At 39.1% G+C, this 24,096-nt stretch overlaps 1 protein-coding gene across 1 annotated transcript; it reads right to left on the bottom strand.

Moving 5' to 3' along the window:
• Positions 1–210: 210 nt before the first annotated feature.
• On the bottom strand, positions 211–22,653 carry LOC100369398 (TNF receptor-associated factor 2-like). The gene is made up of 7 exons (XM_085492039.1): positions 22,132–22,653; positions 21,056–21,119; positions 19,926–20,027; positions 19,590–19,754; positions 18,286–18,360; positions 4,978–5,055; positions 211–4,717 (listed from the first exon to the last, which is right to left on the bottom strand). Exons 1-7 carry the CDS (start codon positions 22,281–22,283, stop codon positions 3,716–3,718), a joined length of 1,638 nt encoding a protein of 545 aa, XP_085348165.1. The 5' UTR covers positions 22,284–22,653; the 3' UTR covers positions 211–3,715.
• Between the last annotated feature and the right edge of the window lie 1,443 nt (positions 22,654–24,096).

Genomic DNA, 24,096 nt, shown 5'->3' with positions numbered 1-24,096 from the left:
TCTATTCAATCGATATGTTAAGAACATGCTTGTCTAACCATACATCTATTCACCCATCCATCAAATAACAAATAGATCGTTTATCCATAGCGAAATATTATTACAATATTGTTGTGAACACTAGCGTTGTGTTCGTGGAACTTCGTCTCGATTAGGTGACAACACTTACACGTAGAGATACCAGACTCGAACCAAATGAATACACATGAGTTCATTAAAGATATCCCAGCTTTATTCATCCAACCGTCAGCAACCTACTCTCCTTCTTTTATTACATATCTTAGAACCTCTATGCTAAATCTCTAGAGCGTGGCAAAGTAAACATGCGATCAGCCAATCGCTGCAGTCGTTGGCACGATCACGTGATTACCACGGGGTGTCTCACGGTAAACACATTGTATAGTTGTCAATACTAAATACAATTAGTAAAAAATATGTTTATACAATTATAAACATATTGTTTATACTCTAGTTAACGTCAGACGTTGCACCTTGACTAAAGTCGTTCAGTCCTAGCCAAGATACAAGGTCTGATTTACAATAGCGGCTTACAAAATACGTTAAAGCTATGTAGCTAAGATAATACTGGTTTAAAAATTATGTACAGTTATCTGTGGCATAACACTTAGCATATAAATGAAACTGTTAGAATTAAATTCTGAATATAAATACCAGTTTAACCAATTAACAATCTACATAAAACAAAAGATTTACAAAAATAAACTAACAGCAAGTACAATAGGACACATGACCACCAGTAGTACAATACAAAGAAACCTTTCATGTGGACGGATAAGGGTGTTATTTTATAGTGTAAGCTAAGTAATGTTATACACTGGAATACATCAGTGTCCATGGTCAGAACCGATATTAATATAATGTCAATGTTAACAAGAAACACAAAATACATATAATAAACAAGGCAAACTTTAGTGTATATTATTTGAAAACCAGTAGTCCGGTTTTTCACGTAATTTCAATCCTAAAATCCTAAAGAAAACTATTTCAAAGATTAAACACAAAAGCAAACTACAATGTAACCAGCCAGTTCTATGCATATGAGGATCTGGGAAATCACTGTGCTTCAGTGTGGGAAAGTGGGAGCTGTGGAAATTTGACTATCACTCAAAACTTTCAAGCACTGACGTGAAAATTTCGAAAAGGTGATAGGAGTTTTGAATAATAATGGTGTGGTTGCAGAGGCGGCGGCACGAAATCTTGCATGAAGGGGCGAGATCTGCTCATGAACTCTCGCGCCGAAGGAATATGTGGATTATGTCCACGTGACGACCAAACGACTGGTTGATTCGCGCGGCGAACTTCTGATACCTGGGTGTATAAATAATTCCCGCACGTTGCCTTAAAATAAAAATAAAATATCAGAAAATAACTCCGTATTATGACTCATATTTAGACAGAGAACTTAATACATTTCATTACAGACAATGAGAAATGTCACTGTTCTATAGTGTACATTAAAGGCCATCCAAAGTTTATCATGTAAAGTAAGCATGGGAACATAACGGGAAACATTGTTGATTCCACTCTGATCTATCATTATTTTCGTTGAGCCGACCGCCGACTCGATGCGATTTGCTTACTTCGAATCCTATTGTTGAAAGGGAGATGTCGCCATCACAGGCATACCGTCGAGAACTACAGCTAAACTTTAAATTGTAATTGCATTACCGCCAATTGATCAATTGTAATTACGTCAAAAACCAAAATGTTATATTCTAGAAAACAATAGAAATTATTGGCTGTCATTAGTCACGAACTTCGCATGAACAAATCCCTCAAAACTAAGCAAATATTAAAATAGAATAGCGTTTTCTATTTGAACTGAAATAAACAAACACAGGCAAAAAAAACCCCAAAACACAAAACATCTAACAACAAATGGATATACAACTAAAAAAACAGATTTGAAGATTATGTATTGAAAAAGAATCACTTTGATCGATTAGGAACAACTATAAGTATAGTGTACCAACAAATGTATTAAAGTTATGCACATGAATTATTTCATCTGTATTACATAGTTTTGGAAAAATGAGCCATCTATACAATTAGGAAATTTTCAGGGGTCATTATTCACTGACAGGTCTATCCTAAGTAAATGGCTTCGTATGGTTTCACTGTCTTCACTGAAACAGAGACAATAGAGCGGCCAATTAGTGGCTCTGTTAACTGTGATTTATAAACGATTTATAAAATGTGAATGTTTCAAAGAGCACTGTGTAAAAACTTTTCAAAGAAAACACTAATGAATAACCATTATGTTCAATCAAGATCAGGGTATGCTTTCAAAAGTTAAACAGTTTTAAGTGCACTTTCACCTAAAATGCATGATTTTAACCCAAAATCAACATCACTTAATATGGTATCATAGTACATTATTGTAAACCATTAAACTCGAAAGTTTAAATAAAACTCTTTCAAATGATATATAACTTGATGGGTAAAAAGTATATTTTTTGTGTGTAATTACAGCAATCAGAGCCAATTAGAAATATAATCCCCCAACCTGCATCTCTACCTTAAATACCGTTCCTTATAAACACACTATACATTGTAGGTAGGTTTGATATTTGGAACATATAGTTAGCTTTAAAATTGGGGCAACCATATGGAATTAACCGAATTGTAATTAAAATTAACAGCAGTAAAGTTGAATCGTTTCTATACATTACAATAACCGTATATCAAATGTATTTTGACTGAAAATATAAATGTACATAATATGAAATGCATATAAATGTTGATCGAAAAATGTAGTAATGCAATATATCCTGTATATGAACATAATAAGCGTGTTATGTATTCCAAGTTGACTAGATCAATACAATGACCTACACAAATATATTTTATGTTCCTCATAATTTAGCATGTGGAGGAATGTATTAATTTATATGGAAACAAACACACATAAACATAACCATTTAACGTTGATAACAAGATTCATTAGTTTGTTTTTATTGCCACGTCACTATAGTTTACCACTTGATGGTACTGTAAAGTTGTAAGTGGCTATTATGAACGCCTTCTGAAGGCCCAGGCTTTATTATTGTTTTGTTGTAGTCTTATTAGGTTTTAAAATGCCAAGCTCAAGAATAGGAACTATAGCGGTTATGCGACTTGTTTCGCCATGTGTTTAGCTTTTTTGTTTAAAGGTCTTAAACTTCTTTAAACTCTGTGACTTTGCAGCCATGTGGAATTTAATGTTTACAATTCACTTTTTCTACCCATTCATCATATTGATATCATAACTGACTAGCATCAATGTGCACACAAATATTATGGAATAAATTTGGTCGCCACGTTGGTCAACATTCTCCAACTTCCAATTGCTTTGCACACTTAACATGTCTACAAAGAATACGTTAATTGTGCATATTAGTGTTGGTATCCATTACCATCTGAGCCATAAAAACTGAGCTTGTGTAAAATATGGCTGTTGCTTGGCCTGTAGCTTTAATTTATTCTGTCACTGGGTTGTTAACAATTATAGTAACTAACATTCTCTATGATTCATAGTGGGAATCAATAAAATACAGACACCGATCTAAAGTACAAGGAACACCATGGAAATGAGTGAATTATTGTTACTCTTGCCAAATAGTATAGTTGCATATTCTGTTCAATTGTATGGCAACAGTATTACATCTGATTATAAGTAAAGAAACGTATGCCGAACGCGACATTGTGCTTGCATTTAGGTTATATCAGTTGTATCAACTATGATTTTTATAAAAGCTACATCATCTTTGACATATGCGTGACGAGAACTATTTAGTTCCGTTAAGGGCATAAATAGTGGACATCCACTAGCCACATTCATGTCCTGCTCTGGTCGTTTGAAAGAACTGGACGTTGGATCAGGTCGAAATGCATCAATAACATGCTCTCTGTTGTTTTGATCCAACCACATTAAGGTAACTTTCTGACGAAATGGCCATCTCAGAAGAGCATCAAATTGACCTTTCATGATGACAAAGAACAAAGACACATGATTGCCTTTTCCCATTCCATCACCATTGAGGTAAATACGGGCACACATTTTGTAACCATGGCGACTAGTGTAGAAACATGGGGAGTAAATTGACACAGTTTTACGCGATACAGCATCATTGCGTTTTTTGAGAAAATTGGTAATTTTCCAAACCAACTCACCATCATGAGATGCCATCTCTGACATTGTATTATCTTGTTTTGCTAGTGCCAATTCTTTCAAAAGTTGGTCTTGCGCACTGACTTTACGTTCCAATGCCTGTATGCGATCTACGTGTTGTATTGCTTGAGTTTGCATGGTGTGCATAGTTCTCGCATCTTGTTCTATTTGATTGTTCAACACAGTTATGACCCCTTCATATGTATGAATGTTAGTTTCAAGTGATTTCAATTTCTCCTGAAAAGAAGATAGTGTTTTTGTTTGTTGCTCTACAGTGTCATGCACTTGTTTGTTTTGCTTCTGAGACAGAACAGAGGGTTGATCCCCAGTGTGACACATGTGTGTGCATAGTCTCTGTATTTCTGTTCGGAGCTCACTTAACTTGGTTCGATGTTCTACCACCTGTTCTTTTATGCGATATACCTCGCCACGTTTGCATTCCATATTTTGTATCACATCAGACAGTTCTTTCGTTTGATTTAATAGCAATACAGAATGCTCACCGACGGTTGTTAGATTGTGACTACTAATGTCATCTTTTCTTACCTGTCAACAACAAGCAAGTATTAAACATATGTGTATTTCATGAAAATAAATATTTAAGCATTTTGACATTAATGAATGTGCCTGAAATTAACCAGTACCCCCATGATATTAAACGTGAAAACTGCTGTCTACTGACTGAACAGTTGGTTGACATTCTTAATGGGACGACACACGAACCGATGAATTCCGATGAATGTGTACAACATGTATATTAATGTTTTCCAGAACACATACGAGTATTTAGTACAAGCTATACTTACTAGTGTTTTACATCCAACATCCTGAAATGGACAATCTACCATCTTTCTCGAACATTCAGATTCAAGATGACCATTTAACTGCAGAGGAAATAAAACAGATCAACATTTGTCAATTAATGAATGAAGATCCCGGAAAATAGGTTCGTATCTAGTAATTATAAAGTCTTGGTGTCTCATTGGAGAGTATTTACGGAAATCTAACTGTATAGAAGACTGCTAAATCATCGATTGAAATTACCGTAGAAATGGGATCAAGAAGGCAGGCGCATATGTGCGATGTACACAGTGAATTTATTTTGTGGCCTAGTTGAGAACTTTATACTTAGTGATTGGATTGATATTCATTATTTTTAATTGATTGAGACTTATTTGTTGTGTTATCTTTTTTATTTGAACACAATTGGAACTATTTTGGTATAATTGGATTCGCTTAAAATGTGCTACTGTAGGGTAGTATTGTTCTTAATTTCCTCATTTCTGATATCAATACAAGAAATTATCAGAAAAAAATCTAAAACGAACAAATAAAATATTTTTGTGAAAACAAACCATTACAGTAGCACATTTTAAAGTTCCTGTGAAATGGCTGCTATTTTCACACCTAAAATTATCCATTGATACATAAATATTATTAATTTTTATGTTTCTAAGCATGAATTATTTTTTTTAAGTGAAAAAATGTGTTTTAAACTCAGTCTACGGCAACTTTATTTTTGTGTATTTTAAAACGAGGCTCCCATTAGCTTCTCATTTGCATACAGAAATTCCCCTTGTGACGTCAGAAGGGGAAGTCGCATGGCAGCTTGCATTGCCGATACGTGTAAATAAGGCAAATTTCTTGTGCAGTTTTCTCGTCTTTGACTATATTGTCACTTATGTACTTGTTCGTCGAGGAAGAATGGACCATAATGAACACATAGTATAAATTGTTGTTGCATGGGGTTGAGTTAGATGCGAAATATGTCCGTTCTGGTGTAGCTGGTCACCGTGATCGTCACCGACACTGACGCACGTTTGTACACTGTTGCTGGACAAAATAGAATTTGACGTCGGAATTATCTCGTTATTTAGCAGGTTACTAGGCACGTCACTACACTGTTTTATTTCATCGATCGTCTGAGTAAAACTTTCAAAATTAAAATAAAAGAAAACATATTTTGACATTCTAAACATTAAACTATAGTGATCACTATAAAATAATTAAAAAACGACAAATCACAGTTACTAAATAAATGACAGCCGCGTGGAAATAAATTGACATTTTGTTGAAATAGGTGAACGCGTCGGGTCACGGCGAGGGCAAGTGCGTTAAAAGCGGCGTTTAATTGGATAACAAAAATAATCGAGATCAACACACATACAGATAAATTCAGAGTGGATTCGAGTTACTAGTAGCTTGATCCATGGCGTGATTGTCATAATTATAACATCGTATTAAAACTTTATTTGGTGGAAACACATTGACCAAGCCCGGATTCTAATTTCATAAATTATTATGCAGATCAAGCTGCAAGCATGGAGGTAAAAAAAGAACAGAGGTGTGAATTCGACATTCAACACCAATCAGCAAACCATTCAGAAATGTTTAGCCTTCGAAAATGAAAACAATTAGCAGTGTGTAAGGGCTGTGTAATTTCCTGTTTGTCCGACGCTTTGTTTTCGTGTCACTGTCAAAATTATTGCTACCTTTTACTTAACAGAGACTAAATGGTCTCTATAAAACTATAATCAGGATCGCAAAAAAGTCAACTGATTTGAAACACTTGCCGTACGTCTCTCTCTTCTGAAATCCGCCTCGGTGATCATGGGCTGGTCCAGAATCTATTTCTTTCAAAAGTGTTGCGCCAGGTTTACGTTGTCGGCGTTTCTCTTTAAACCTAGTCGTTTTTTTATGGACAAGGACAGTTGAATGAATCTAAGGTTAAGTGATGGAGCACCTTCGGTTCGATTAAAAACGTGTGAATACATACACTATGGCTATACGTTTCACTGCAACTGCCCACAACACAACATCTAAAACCTCTCTCTCTCTCGAAAAAATAAAAAAAAAAGAAAAGAAAAAACGCCGACTGAAAAATGTATATCGTTTAATATACTGAACGACCAGTGTTATTACGGCTCAGGGGTATGACTTCCTCTCACATTTTGTCATTTGGTGGCGCACTTTCGGCGAGAGTCGGAAATCCGGAAACAGTCGACCGTTTCACGATAAGTGGGCGTGGCTACAACACAAGAAATATCCCAAATTTACTTGGACACGAGTAATCATTTTCAGCAAAAAAATCAATAACTACCCTTTTCAGTGGGACACAGATCTAAAATGGGAAACGTAAGGGTGGGCATTGCACAGGCACTTTAAGCGAATCCAATTATCCCGAAATAGTTCCAATTGTGTTTTTGGCAGCATTATGTGAATTATACACCAATTGTACAGTGTCTTAGACAAACACGGCAGGTAAACCAAAGGTGTAATTTGCAGTGAATATAATGACATTGTACGAGCCTAACACCGGTGTTGAATGTCACGGAGTTGAACACTGAGAGAAAATAAACAGAGATATTGACCTCACCAAACAGTCAGTAATTTTATTCCATCACAGTAATACTATTAGGCGGTCAAGTGAAGTTGGTAACGTTATAGAAGCAATATTGACTGGTTTGTACATTTATTCTACTATGTGTTATGAAGTATAATGTTTGAAAGACAGGACCCAGTTACCATAAGCAGTGTAATAAACGCTTTCAAGTCAGCAACTGAGAAATGTATTACATTTTCATAGGGAGGGGAAACAAAAAATGATGATCTGTTTGATAGCGTTTCCCATGCAAGTAGAAACTCGCGATGCTTTAGCAGGAGCAGTATAAGTTCTGTTAGTAGCCACACAAGCATGCTTAGAATACAATATGAACAGAAAAGTATGGAAATGGAAACACATGCTTCAGCACTCAAAGAAAATATCACATTGAACGAGAAAAACACCACATTGAACAAGAAAGGAAGCGCATTCAACATGAAAAACATTTTTGATGGTGAGTTAGAAAAATCCAAGCTACAACTTGAACATATAGTTGAAGAATGGAAAATATAGACAGAGTTAAATTTGAGTGAAGCCAAAACTTAGGTACTTGATAAATATGATGCGCGAAGGGATTCAAAGGTAGTCTTTTGCCCAAGTACGGCCCCCCTGTTTCTAACATTGAAGAAGAGGTTCTTCATGGCAACACATGATGAATGCACTTTCCATTAAATACCAGTACTGTATCAATTTCAAATTAGAGCAACAGATCAAAGGTCAAGAAATGTCATCTTACATCGGTGTTAACTACTGCGCAACAGAAATCCACATTAAAAAATATTAACCATGGTAACATGCCACACACATTTTCAACTAATATAGTAAGTAGCAGGTATATTGGCCAACCAGCAGGAAGACCTCCCTAGAAGAGCATGTATTCATACTGATAAATTACTTCGTAACATTAGTTGAAAGAAAGAATTAATGGCAGTTGATAGACTGTACTACTTGAGTACGTACACAGCAGGTGAAGCAAAGAATGTCATTAAGGCGTTGTTAACATTAGACAATGGTGAAGCTTACATGAAGGCAAAAAACATTCTGGCTGAGCGATATGGTAACAAATTTACGGTAGCTGAAGCCCTGAGGAAAAAATAGATGAAAGGTAGTGATGGTAAAGAGTTGCAGAGATTTTCTGACTTTCTTCTGACTTGTGAGGCTCTTACAAGACAAATTATTGACCAAACTGCGAAAGTACATCAACGATAGATGGCAGCGTTATGTAGATGGATTCTTACATGGCACCATTAGCAGCTGTCCAAGAAAGCAAGGATCACATGCAGTCCAACCAACACAAGGACAGATGGCAAGAAGAGAGATAAACCATGAACTGGTAAATACAGACGATATAACAATTAACAAAGTCTTGCTACTGATATAGAAGAAGTAGAGGATCCTTCTGCTAAAAATGTTAACCCAGCAATCAACACAATACGATGTTGTATTATATTTGCAAGGGACAAGATGATCTGGAATACTGCAAGGACTTTCTAAAACTGAAGCTGAAGGAGAGAAAAGTATAGTAATGTCTAAGGGATTGTGTCTATCACACCCAAGGGACATGTACGACGAGATTGCCGTAATACGTAGATGTGTGGCACTTGTAAAGGGCTATACCCAACAACTCTAACACAACATTGTCTCTATTGGTAAAGAGCCTAAGCCACTGAGGGCTATATCACATCGAATAAATATTCACAGCACAAATTACAAAGATACACTGGAACGACAAATACTTACATATGCTCTACTTGACCCACAATCAGATTCATGTTTCACATTTGATTCTGCTATGAGTAATATAAATTTGGAAGAACCCATAATTTTTCTTAGGTTAGCAACAATGTTGGCTGAGAAAGCGATCATTTTGTAGTAAAATTGATAATCTGGTTGTTAGAGATTTGAATGGTATGACAGACATTGCATTACTAGTGTCTACACTAGAGTTATAATACCAGTCTGTCACAATCAGATTCCAAGCAATGACCGCACCTACAGGAGGTGGCAGAGAAGTTACATCCATATATGTCTGATGTTAACATCAGTCTCTTAGTGAGTCTCAATTGTACACGAGAAATGAAACCCAGAATAGTCATTGCAGGAAACGATGACGACCCATATGCAGTAAAAACAGATCTTAGATGCGACGTTATTGGCATGATGCAAAATCCAGAAAATAACAGTGACAACCATAATTGCTGATTTGTATGCACAGAGGAAAAAGTGTCTCCCTTCACAAGACTCAAGAAAAGGTGATGTGCCCACCCACCAAGTATTGAAGATGTTTTAGCATGACTTTAGCAAGAGACAATCAAACCAGAAGGTGTTTGTTTTAGACAAGATGTTTCTTACAAATGTTAGTCATGGACACTATGAAATTCACTACGTTCAATTACCCACCATAGACTCTGGTCAGTTTTTTTTAACTGTAGGCATTAATCTGCGATTCAGCCATTGACGGAGAGAAAAATCTAGGTCAGGGGGAGATTTGACCTCAAGATTTTCCTTCACGTCACGAACTGCGTGACTGAGGCAATGAAGCGGCGCCATATTGCCTCTACAATCACTCTTGTTCTTTCTCCGCCCAAGTGGTGGGTCGAACCCGATTTTTTCTTGTCCGGGTTTTTGGTCTGGCTAGCTGTCACCTGCGTGGCAGCCGATGCTATGTCTGGTAGGATATGTTTTTCTTGTTTTTTACTTCTGTGACGTCCAATTATGTGCATTGCTTACAACTCAGGTGACGTAAATTTGCCAACGTTGTTGGATCTCTGTGTTAGCTCTTAACTGTAATTCGTTCCTCTCATGTATGTCTTGTTCATTTTTACCAATTTGTTTTTAGAAATGAAAAGGTAACACGTCAGAAACTCCTCACCTCCTTTTGGTCGTCCCAAAGATCAGGGCGATCATACAGTACTTGCCACCAGAATTTACCAGCTTGAAACCCACATAGCAAATGCCTTTTGTGTTTGGACTGTGTGTGGGGCTCTGGGTTTTGCCTAGAGAATATTTATAACAACTGGGGTTCCGAGGCCTGGGATGCATTCCAAGGTTGCGTGCAAATTACCAAGACTGACCGTGTCACTTGGGTTCACAGCAGTCGCACGTGCAGTAATGTGGGCGTGAGTGAGTGTAGCATGACCTGTGCCTCGAGAGTCGCGGCAATGAGTGAGAGGCCCAACAGTGGGGGTCCCAAGATTTCTCGGTCCCCTGCTGATCGTAGGGCTTCCTGTCACAAGGTTCCAAAATACATATGTAATTTCAGATCATAGTAATGTAATTATTATAAAATTAATTCCATGAAGCATGCAAATTTGCAATGATAAATAAACCTGGGCAGAATAATCCCAGCAACGAATTGTGTTGAGTACGTGGGACGTCGATTCCCCACTCAAGGTGAAATGCACGTACGTCTGCTAATTTTAAGTGGAGTAATAAGGACGCCACCAATGTCAACGAACCAACTAATTGCTTACTGAAAAGGATCTACATGCTAATTGTCTGTTATGCTAATTCATGCATGGTATTTAATGAATGGAAAATCTATTGTCAACGTCTTTCCTGCCACGCAGTTGCTGAGTGTGCACATCATTCGTACGTCGGAAGACCCGGCTCTATTATCCTTTGTTAAGAAATCGCCATGGATGCAGTCTTCTAGTGGATGTCACCAATGGTTCCGCGAGCTGAGTACATTTCCTAGGAACTGACGCATTACTCTAAACCACATTGCCAAGAAGCCTTTGGTTCGTCGAGTGTAACCGGTTCAATGCTCCGTTGCCAGCTGGAATAGGGCGTGTCCATCTCCACTTCGACAGCGTGCACAGCAGGTCTACGCTTCCACATGAACTGTACTGTCGACATGGTATGCATAATGATTATTTCAGAATTATTTTAGAGTCGTAATGTGTTATTTTGTTCAATGCTTTGTTGGGTTTCATACTTTTGCCAACTGTGGTATGAACGGTTCACTTAGTTGAAACACCAAATAGTTTTGTTAAATTTTACATATTTTTCTTACTTTTGGCTCCACATACTCCAGTCACTTTTCACTCGTGACTGGAGCTTGGAGCTGTGCGTATATATCAGTCGTTCCGTATATGCCCGCTTTGTATTATTCCCCTTTTATTTATAGTTGTTTTATTAAATATTGAGTTGAAAGTTTATATATCTTCGTGTTGTCATTGCAAGCGTGTGTGTCGAATTTGTGTATATTTCCAAACCTGGTCACCCCAATAATGGGTAAAGAACCCACAACACAAGGCAAGGTCTTATGGTCCTCATTTGGCTACCATTATTAATTAACTGAAAACAAGCCTTGTGACACTTCCTCGCAGTTTGCTTCTGCAGGTGGCACTTTGCCCGCTTGTACCGGCAACAGCAAGGCTGTGCCCCTGGAGTTTTTTACTCATATGGGGCCTGTTGCGGGTCCCTCTGTGGATCCGTCCTCGCACGACGCCGGGTTTGCCTATGAGATTCTGGCTTTGGTTAAGGACCTGGTGAGACAAATTGCGTTAATTGCAGGTTGAGTAAACCAAATGCAGGGGAAGCAGGTTGCCTCCACTGAAGTCACTCTACCTTTGAGGACCCACAGACGCCCCCAGAGGGGACCTGCCTGCCCATAAGAGGGATAACCGATTAGGCAGGTGCGGCTCTGTGAGCCACGTCGTGGGGTGATGTGGGGAACATCAATCCTAGTGACCTGATGTTCGACTCCCACCCTCAATCCTGAAGCAGTCACTCTCGGTAGTGCTGTTGCTTCCGGGATCCAGAACACCGCCTGCATATCTCTCCTAGTCTGACAGAGTGCTGGATGCAGTGGGAACGCTCAGACGGTGTTGAAGGGCGGACCTCGGTCCTCCATGGAATACAGGCCTATATCCCTAGGGTGGGGAAATTTCATGCTAAACCCTTTCCGCTGCACCAAGCACTACCTGATCAATGCAGTATTTGAGACTGGAGCCACCAACAGAGTCTTGAGCCAAATCTCACACCCCAACCGGATCCTTTGGTTTCTCCCACGATTTTTTTTGGTTTGGTGGGACGGGCAAAGGGTGACGGCCTCGTTCATGAATATTTCGGCAGTTCAGTCAGAAACAATCTACGCCCTGAGAGCAGAGTGGGGACCTTCAACTTTTGAGTTGTGGCCAGCCCACTAGAACGCATTGTTTTGCATCTCCAGCACTCTGAAGTCTCAAAGGCGAAACGCACCAGCCTCCTCGTCCAGCATACACAGCCATTGGTGGGACACCACACAGCTGCACAGGATATCTTGCAGTGTCATCTGGCTCTCATGACAGGGGCTGCCTCTGACAGCGAGATGTGGTTTTGGCTGTTTCCACTGGGCACTTCACCGCCTCAGTTGTGCAGACTGGACCTCCCCCACCCTCATTTTGTTGAGGATGGAAAGAGCAGTCTCAGAGCTTCGTTATCCCAACGACCAGTTGGTACAGGTGAGACCCAAAAGCCAGTTTGGCTTCTGCCAAGGGCAAGCGAAAAGGACCCCAAGCTGAGAAAACGTAACAACCAAAGTCGACATCCACTGGCAAGAGGTAAACAGAGGCAAGTGTCCCGGCTCTTCCAAGGGAGGGAAGAGTGGAGGTGCGCCCCCAGGAAGAAGGGTCCAGGTGGTGGTCCACCCAGCTCGTAGGGGAAGCAAGTTTGACGCTTCCGTTTGCGGCATATGTTCGGCGGGAGGCAGAGTCTGAACCTATCGACTACAGGCCTCGTGGGGTCTCATTTTGATGGAGGAGAGATCACGCCCAATGTTGAACTGCCGAACCCATATCTCTGTCGCACAGATTGTGCTGGTGTATTCCGGATCGGAGACGGCGAGTAACCAACCCCTGGACTCGCCTGCTGGTAATACATGGTTACACGATTATGCTCCAATCTCCACCCTCTGTCAACAGCCCCCTGTCTGGGCACTACCAGGGGATCCCCGCCAAGCGGAAGACAGTTTGCGTACAGGGTGCTATGCACAGGATAGAGGACCCGGTGTTAAGTCCGGGTTTCTACTTGCAAGTTGTTGCACCCAGTTCTGGACTTAAGCAGACTAAATAAGTATGTGCTTCCTGAAAACACCGAGCACCGTTTTACTCTGTGCTGTGCTTCCACTTGTTAGCCTCGGTGGACTTGCTTACCCACACATATCGATACACCCATTATGTCAGTGACTTCCTCGATTTGTCCATTTGGACCAAGTAGTTGAGTACAGGGTGCTTCCCTTCTGGTTTTGCATGGTTCCATATGTGTTCACAAGAATGTACAAACAGGTGGTGCTACTGCTGCACGGGGCGTCAGTACACATCAAACCATACCTAGACGACTGGTTGCTATACCACCCAAACAAGGGGTTGTTAGCCGAACAGTAAGGCTAACACAGGATTTACTACATCAGTTGGGCTTCCTAGTAAATCAAGCAAAGTCCCATCCTCAGCCAACACAGCTGTTGGTGTTCCTGGGCATTGAGTTCGAGAGGTGAGCCTGGTACGGCCATCATAGGCCCATTGCCTAGCACTAAGCGACATAGTCGAGCACCTAGTCAGCGTTCACTCTGTTTCCCTCCGAGAACTAATGCAGATCATCGGACTGATAACCTTGGTTCACACGGTAGTTTTCCAACTTGTATTATGCAGCCGCCCGGTATGGGCACCAGGCTCACCAGGCTCAACTACTGGAGCTGGAGAGGCGAATAACACTCTCAGACCAAGCGAGGGATGCCTTGTCCTGTTGGTCGGCAATTATTAACCTCAGATAGGGGGTCTCCCTGGTCCCACTCGCCACGACTATGACTCCCTCACAGGTTATGGAGCGTACCTGGAATATGGCCCAAGGAATATGGCCCCTGCACTAGGTTCAGGACCGCCATATCAGCTGGCTAGAACAGAAATCAGTGCACTTAGCACTGATACACTTTCTACCCATAGTTCGAGGCTTTGCACAGACAACACAGCGGTTGCCTCTTATAGCAACAAAGAGGGGGAGGGGGCAGATCCCCATAATTGTCAGTCCTAGCAGAGCAAATAATTTTTTAGTACCTCAAATACAATGTGGAGTTAGCTGCACACCACCTTCCAGGGGTGAGGAACAGTCAAGCACGTCCAAGACGTCCTCTCTGTCTCCAGAGCGCAGAGTGGCAGATATCCCAAAAGGGTAGCTTCCATACTGTTTCTGCGATGGGATGGTCTAAAGACCTATTCACCACACCCCGGAATGCTAAGCTCATATGCCTGATGTACGTTACACTGCTGCCAACCCCAGGAGCCTAGGCCAGAGAAGTTTTGTCGATCCTGTGGGCCCACATGGACGTGTACGCCATTCCTCCCTTCCCGCTATTCACCAGGTACTGGAGAAACTTCAACAGGAGCGCACCTGCACTTTGATGCGGGTGGTGCCCAATGGGCCAGACTAGATCTGGTTTCCACTACTGTAGGAAATATTAGCTTCCGGACTTACTCAATCTGCTGTCCCAACTTGACGCACACTGTTGTTGAGGCCAGTGGTGTACCACTTACACACATCAAGGCTCTCAGTTGACTTGCTCAGGTTTTTTTTCTGAGCGAGCTGCCAACGTCCTGGCTCGGGTGAACAGGGATCCTACCAACACAGCCTACAACTCGAAATGGCTAGCGTACACTAATTGGTGTAGTGCAATGGAAATTGATACATGCCATCACTCTGTTGGCCAGGTAGCTGACGTTTCGTCCCTCTGTTTGACGAAATGGGCTTGTCCTATTCAGCGATTGTTGGCTATAGGTCAGCCTTGTCATCCACCATTGAGAATTCTCTGAGGACGATGCTAGCCGGTTGTCATACTATTAGGTTTACTGCTTCCTGTAATCAGAGGCCTAGACCGCAAAGGAACCACCCAATTGGAATTTGATGGTTGTGTTGTCTGCTCTAAGCCTCTCTGATCAGCACCACTAACATTTTTGACGTGGAAAACTAGGGATTCTGCCCTTCTCGGATGGTCGCTTTTACGGACAATCAAGTCGTGCTATGAACTCCATAGACTCCAGGTTCCTCCTGACTACCCCACTTTTTATGTAGCATTGACTTAGTCTTTGGTGCGAAGAAAAAGAACCAGAGTGATTGGGGACAAACTTATCTCAAACAAAAGTAAAGTTGTGAATAGTATTCCACCTGACTAATGAACAAAGGATATACAAATTATTGATATTTACAATGATGACCTCCCCATCGAGCAAACTCTGGGAGTTCAATTGTGTGCTGGGTCACCTTCCAGCCACCTTCCAGTTTTGAATAGCGATGAAGGACAAACCATTCACCACAAGGAGTATTCTGTTATCCATAAGATCTAATTACAATCTTCTTTGTTTAGTATCCACAATACTGATAACTGGAAAGAAGATATTACAGGAGCTGATTAAGGACAGTAAGGATTGTGATGATTTTATTCCAGATGTCATCAAATTTAGATGGGAGAAGTGGCAAATGGAATTACTACTGCAGAAGCTAACAATCCCAAGATGTTATATGTCAAAGGACTTTAGTACACAAAAGAGCGCTGAAATGCATCACTTTTCAGATGCAAGCCAATATGACTATGACCAGTGTAGCTATCTACGATTGATAGAAAATGCGCCTTAGTGATGGCAGATCATAAAAATGATCAAAATTCCTATATTTGAACTGAACTCAATTCCGCCGTCACGTCAATACTAGTGAGTAAATTCCCTATTAAAGAGCTACTATATAACGAGTATTTTGAACTGACAGCAGGTTGTTGTTGGAATACAACTCCAATGAATCAAACGTTTTCACATTTTTGTAGCGAATGGGGTACAACAGATTAAGAGATCATACAACCCTAGAACAGTGGCGGTATATCAATACCAACAGATAATTCTCTGGACCTGGGCATCCAGAGGTATAGGTGCAGATGAGTTGATAAACAATACCATATGGTAGAAGGGACCAGTATTCCTATCAAAGGCAGAGCCACTGCCAATAACTGAACTGAACAAAAGTGATGACCTAGAAAGTTAAACAATGTAAATATACTGACAAGATTACAGTATTTTTCCAGCTGGCACAAGTGGAAGAGAACTATAGCTATGTGCCTAAAGAGAGCCAGAGTGTAAAAAGGCCAAGAAACATAAAACAACCTTGGTAGTACCTATTTAGAGGAGCTATGTAACGACTGTATAATTCTTGCTCTGCTTTATTTAGATCGTTTTTATAGGCCTTTACTAGGTACGTGTAATAGCGTCCTCCTGTGGTGAAAGTGTTACCGGAAAGACTCTGAAAGTTTGAGTTATGTCTGTAAGCATGACGCTAACAGATAAACATTTTTCAAAACATAGTTTCAAATCTAGTAATTATAAAGTCTTCGTGCCTCATTGGAGAGTATTAATGGAAATCTAACTGTATAGAAGACTGCTAAATCATTGATTGAAATTACTGTAGAAAAGAGAAAGGAGGTCAAGATTGCAGACACATATGTGCGATGTAAAGAGTGAATCAGAGAATTTAAAATAGTTTTAAGCTATTTTGTAGCCTAGTTGAGCATTTTATACTTAGCGATTGGATTACTATTCATTCTCTGTAATTGATGGGGACTTATTTGTTGTCGTCACAATGCAAGGCATTCTTTATTCTATGATTTTGTCATATTATCTCAAATCCAGCAAATAATGGAATCACGGGAAGAAACGGTGTGCTAACTGCCATAAAGGTGATTGATAGGTCATACTTGTTTTCAACTCGGGAAGGAAGGTTGGAATCTACCATGTGTGCTTGTGATTTACGTAACAAAGGGTGTTTACAATTATGGAAGAACAATTGGACTCTACCAGGTGTGCTGTTATTAAAGATGTTTATGATCTACTGAGTTGCATACGTGACATAGCTGTTAGCAAGATCACATTCTGTTTGACTCATGTGGAAACCCAAGTGGTGTCCCTGAATCTGGACCATTTATGTCTATAGCAAACAAGACTCTTGTATTTCTTTGTTGTGGTGTTGCAGAAGCCATTTCTATATCCTGGAATTGTGAGTTATCACCAATGCACACTTCCCTAGGCAATGCCCTACTTTTGTGACTTTATTCATTGTATTTTTCTGTTCTTTATTTCTTGTAATTATTTTGAAAGGTGACGGGACGCTTTGCGCCTTCCTAGTTTTATTTCGACTGCTATGTGACGTCACAACTGGGGCGACTCGGGGATGTTATTACCACCCGTGCTTGCAGAGCCGGGGACGTTTGGGAAAAAGATACCGAACGACGAAATCGATAGGTAAAAGATGTTTAGGTAATTTTCTAAAACATAAAATGCAACTGGGTGTGATTTTAAAATAAAGTTTATACATTTTACAAAAGTTTCACTCACATAGCAACGGACCAATACATCTACTTCCTCGGGGAACCCTTTCGTTGCCACTGGTCAATATTGCCAGTCGCTTTGGGCACCCACAACGAGCGACTCATGGCAAAGCAAAAAGTAGATCCGGTCATTAATATTTTAATTAACCTGTGGCAGAGATTAATGAGGCGTTCCCTGGCGACTACCTAGCTTAGTGATCTTAGTCTCTGCGAAGGGGGACACAGCAAGTAAACTTAAAGTGTAATTTTCAGTGAATATAATGACATTGTACGAGTCTATGACCGGTGTTGAATGCCACTGAGTTCAACACTGAGAGAAAATAAACAGAGATATTGACTTCACCAAACAGTCAGTAATTTTATTCCGTCACAGATAATATGAGCGATTACCTTCTCTCTTGCAATTCCCTCCATTCCACAGTATTTGCAAGTGATTGGGAACTTTAAGCAGGCACCATAGTGTTTCTTCAAATAAAAAATATAGATAACTCAAGACATATTTACCAATATCCTTATTAACACGAATACAAGCAAACGTATATGTAAATATATGACCACATTTCAGATCTTTACAGTCTGACTCGACTCCACACTGGAAGCCATCACATTATTATTCTAAATAGCATATGGTGGGTTTTTGAGGCAATTTTATTTATTTAAAACAAGAAGTGACAGTTTTGTAAGAAGTAAGGAGTTCGCTCATCAGTACTATCAGGGGGTAAATTCTTTCTCTCGGGTTCTCCACACTTGTCAGGGGGGAAACTCGTCTCGTCTCTCTATCTCGTCCCCTTGAGGTACGGGATCGGGAATGTCACTTATACTTTACAGTCAAATAAGACACACACAACGAAATACGTTTCAGCTCTCGTCTTAGTCGGTCAATCGAGCACTCTATAAGACACAGCGCCCTGGGGAAAAGTCCCCAAGACTCTCTTAGACTGCATCAACACTCGCCCCAAGGCTCTCCAGGACTGGACCACGACTCTCCAGGACTGCACTCTCTCTACTGCGTCTATCGTGCTGTGCTCCCCAAGACCAACTCAAACTCTCTTTATTCATTTTCACAACTCTAACCAATTACAAAGCAGTAAAAGACTATAGGGCGTAACCTTCAATCATAAAGCCAATCACACTAAGCACTGAATACGTCATATCTTTTGATTAATCGTTCACTACATTAATAACTATGGAAACCAACTGTCAGAATCGCGACGGTTATCTGGTAATTAGTTCCAAATCACTGAGCCAAGTTCCGTCCAAAACTTCAAATAGGCCTAAACGATGACAGACATAACACAGCAATTCAGCTAATAATCAGCTAATTAAGTCGGTTAACAGATACGCAAAAACAAATTCATGACAGTACTTCAAAGAAAGACCCCTAATTTGTTTGATTTATTGATAAATTGGTATTTGGTGTGTGAACTGTCATGTTCAAAGTTAAATCTTTTAGAAGTGTATCAAATAACCTCAATTTCAACGCGCAAAATTCGCGAAAACTACGATGCAGACTAGCGTTCTCCCCTTCTTAGATGAATGGTTCCATTAAATAGAGAAATACATTGTTTTCAATTGTTTCAAATCAAAGACACACCATCTTGCTAAACACAGTGGTGGGTTGTGAGTTTAAACGACAATTAGATATATTTGTAATATGTTGGTTTATATTTCGTAATTTGAGAACATTGCCTCACCTCTAATTCACTGAACGTTTCTTCTGATTGACAATGAATACATCGCTCAAGTCTCATGAAGCACATGTTTTCCAGATGGTTTGCTAATTTATTTCTCGTCACCATTGCGTCACATCCATGTTTAATACACTCTATTAAAGCCCAGGGGCAAGCTGCTTCATGAACCTGGGAATAAACAGAATAGTTAACACTATGCCAACACGATTTGACAAGCTTGCAAAGAGCTTACTCACTAAAAATTGTTGACCTATCGTACATATGTTGAAAGTTTGTATAACAAATATGATCTTTTTCATCTTATAGCTATTTTTAAAGCTTTGTCAATCAATTCATTACCTTGCCATATTCCATATATGTGCCCTTCCAATTACACATGTTATTTGGACATTTTACGTTTATCTTATTGAGTTCTCTTAGAATGCCTCGATCAGGAAATGTCTGTGAAATAATGTAAAGAGATAAGAAAGTATTAACTTGTCAGTATATTTAGACTGTTTCTTGTACACTGGTTGTTCTTCGTCTTTGTATTTTTGTTCATACATTTTATTTATTAGTTGTATGTATTGTGTAGAAGATTAGTACATTCTAGAAGTTTATGGCATGCATTTTTAGCCCATTGCATAATGTTTGAGAATACGCGGAATGTTTTTGACAGAACTATGATGGAGTCACTCAGTGCACAGTCATCTAAAAATAGCAAGATTATGTCATTCTGGATGTTCTTTGGGAAGCCAATAAATATAAATATGCGCTTTATCACGCATAGTCATTGTCAGCCCATGAAGAGCCATTACACATTAGTCACTGTAAGATTGTAGAGAGCCATCTGATCTTAGTAATCAGGAACTAGTCATTACATTAGTCGAGGACATTAGCATAGCACTGAAGGTAAATATAAGTCGTGACTAGTGTTGACTATATATTGGGATACAGGACTAAACATAACAAGCAAAACATTATATACCGAAAAATTGTTTGCGTTTTATGAAGACATTTTTGTACCAATGTTTATCATGCGGTACAACCGGACAATCGAAATCGAAATGCAAGACCAGGAATCGGCAGAATATATGCACTCTTACTCTGTGTTATTATCATCATTGTGGTGGTATGTAATAAATGTGAATTCGTCGCACAAGTCTATAATGCAAATATAGTTCTTCTAATTTTTACATTTTAGTCCATATCTTAACCATACACAAATAATCGAGTTTGATTTGATTTTGTTACATAAAAAAACATAGTTTTATTTTATTGGTAGTATATTCGTGGCCACAATCAGGAGACTGCATCTATGTAACCAACATAAGCGTTTGTTCATGTCCGTTATCGTTTTGTAAAATTACATAGTGTTTTTAAATTCCAGTTTGTAGTGTTTAGGCGACGACAATTCACATTGTCTTCGAAAAGTTCATTTTCTCAACGATTTGATAAGTTGTTTTGAATAATGTATGCGGTCGTCTCACCTCATCATTTTTTAGAAAGTAATCATCTTCTTCAGCGCATGCGTGACAGCGGGGATTTTTCTCCCTATGAACAAAGCAATAATCAGTGTCATCCAGTAATTCACTTCCCAAAACCCCAAAACTGCTTGTTTACATCTCTCCCAAATAATTGTTTTTATTTAAACATCTCACATGAAACATGCATCAACTTTAAACAATCGTTCGTGTGAAGTCTGCGCGCATATAGATATAAGCGCGTTCATGTCTAAGGCAGTTGACTCTAGGCTCGCTCAATAATGTACTCATCTGTAATTTAGTGTATTCTCCTGACCAAATGAGCCCGTCTTCATTACGTCCGTAGCGGAAAGTATATTTTGTCGAATTCAGTTAACATCAAGATTTATATCTAATTTGTGTTCACGTTTAGGGCTACTTATATGAACGATTAATCGTGTTATCTCGTATTTTTAACCACGGTTTGCATTATTGGAAACGCGCTCGCGCCCAATCAGAACGTATTAAGGCTATTATAATATTATATTAATATATGATTTCACAATATCCTGGGAAATGGAGACATTAGATGAAATAATTGAATTTCATATCAAACACTATTATATTTAGAATGCACTTTTTTGTTCAGTTTGTTGGCTGAAAAGTCACTACGCTAACTTCTGCAAAATCTGTCCGGGACTTATGATTAATTTAATCGTGTAGTGAATAAAGTATATTGCATCATTTTCACATCTTGTATATAAATCTGTGGATTTGGCTCGAAGTATACCACTTTATTACGGGTGTCAAAGGGGCGTGTGTTGTATGCTGTATATTAACTACGTAACACGTATAACCGAAACCAACGCCCGTCATCTACAAAAATAACAAAGTTCCTCTGTCATAACAACAGGTTTGTGTTTAGTGAAAACCTCACTAATAAGCGAGAACAAGTCGTAATTTTGCCAGCAAATGGAAGGTTGTATTTTCCCAAATGACCAATATATCAAACGTATGGCAAATAAAAGACTATTTCATACAAACATTTATATAGTTATTTAGTGACAAGCCATTAGTACAGGTTTCATACATTTCATACATACCTCTCACAGATGATCTCAAAACATTCTCTGCAATAACGATGTCCACAATATGTCTGCAAAGGGTCCTTTAGTAGCTGTTTGCAGTTTTGGCAGAGAAATTTGTCTTGAGCAAAATCCTTGTTTACTATTATAGAAAGGGGAAATCCAACCATTTTGCAGTTATAAAACTTTCGATTGCCTATATACGTAAATTAAAACATTTTTATATGAAATTCCTGGATCGTCACTCGACAAATATTGACACCGCTGTACAGTCGTTTGCAGCCACACGATTCTAAGTAGTAGAGGAGGATCTTATACATTCATTTCAATACACAGGAATACGGCTCGGGTTTTCAGTTGTTTTGTAACCTGACAATGACCAATTCACTCGAGCCATCCATACTCGAATTTATGTACAGTGTATTACACGTTGGCAATCCTATCAGAGTAACATTGCTGTATTTTCATGATTGAATCACACAATATTCATATAAGTCTTGACGCAGTAACATTGGGTGGTGACACGTACGCCTGTTATTCCTTTTTGTGACTGATACACAATATAACTTAGAGCAATATGAGATGCGAGAGCGCGTGATAGGTCATGTGGGGTATGCATGACGTCACCGACATATTGATTGGTATTAAATAACCGGACAAAGATTAACTTGTCTGGCAGGTTTTTCACCATTGCTGTGTTATATCGTGTTTAAATCATGCCACAGACACACAGAGCATACTGGCATTATACATAGCTACCATAACTAAAAAATAAATACATATTCAATTACGGGCTTTTAATTTTATTCTGTGGACCAATGTTATGATTACTAACTAACTGTAACACCCGCCATTTTGACGATTATCCTATATATGTTGTTTAGCACTAAACGAAAAGCTGTCTGATACGTGCGAAAAAGGGTTATTCAGTTTAAATAAACAAGAAATAAATCATTGAGTTGACGACTGTTGTTATAATGCTGTCAACAACATGGGCGTCCGCGGTATCAAAGCGGTAACCTGGCTAAAATTAACCACGAATTATGCTCTTTAATCTCTTCTCAGATGAGTCCCGCCATTTTTACTTTTTCGAAACGAAATAAACAGCATGTCTGAAAAACGGACACCACAAAACTTGTCATTGGAAGGCGCATTTATTCTTTGGTATAGATGTTAAAATGCATTTATAGTTGCAGCTAGTCACATAAATTTCCGTTGTGTTTATTTTGTAAATGTTTTGAATTTTGTATTGGTTACTGCATACCAGGGCATATATGCAAATACATACAGTGACAAAGGACGTACCCGAGGCAAATGACATCAGAGTATAAAAATAGAACACAGGTCAAAATATAATTGCCGCAGCTCAAACAATAGGAAAATCGCTGACTTCGAAGTTTCTCACATCCAAAGACATTTTTGTTATTATGGTAAATACGTATTAATACCAAGTACGAATTCACGGGGATTTGTATTTTCATTCATTACTACATGGACTAAAATTGTAAATTCTGACAGACAACAACATAGCCAATCAATAATCATTATCAAATTTATGATTTAAAAAAATCACACTTATTGGCATAACAAATTAAGGTCAAAATGATTAGTTAGTGTCATTTATAATACACACTAGTTGGTTTGGTCATGTTTATAGTATGTAAATTACTTGATTTAAGAAGTTAAATACATTCAAGTTTGAAAGTTTGATGTCAAGAAGTCAAGTTTGATGTAATGTCGAGCTAATTCAATTCAATGTTTACAGTTGCCTAGACACCATTCATAGCTAATCGCTTTGGATCCGATCGTAGTTTGGTAATATCACGATTCATGCAACCGAGAATTTCCAAACATGGATTCTTTGTGGTGGCATCAACCTTAAAAATAAGGAAAACAAGAACAAGATGGCCACTAAGCACACAGACTGAAATGTGCAAATAAAGTAAAACCAATAATAACAGATTCCGGGGTCATTGGCAGTGA

This window comes from Saccoglossus kowalevskii, chromosome 17 (assembly GCF_978046115.1).
Source record: "Saccoglossus kowalevskii chromosome 17, keSacKowa6.1, whole genome shotgun sequence".
Classification (NCBI taxonomy): Eukaryota; Metazoa; Hemichordata; class Enteropneusta; family Harrimaniidae; genus Saccoglossus; species Saccoglossus kowalevskii.
This window is presented reverse-complemented; position numbering and strand designations above follow the sequence as displayed.

What these genes read in the sequence shown, in the direction of transcription:
- LOC100369398 (XM_085492039.1), bottom strand. Translation starts at nt 22,283, where the DNA reads ATGGTTGGATTTCCCCTTTCTATAATAGTAAACAAGGATTTTGCTCAA. An exon ending in TTTGAGATCATCTGTGAGAG is followed by an intron (nt 21,120 to 22,131) that starts GTATGTATGAAA and finishes CTTTGTTCATAG; the next exon opens with GGAGAAAAATCCCCGCTGTC. An exon ending in ATGTTGGATGTAAAACACTA is followed by an intron (nt 4,718 to 4,977) that starts GTAAGTATAGCT and finishes TGTTGTTGACAG; the next exon opens with GTAAGAAAAGATGACATTAG.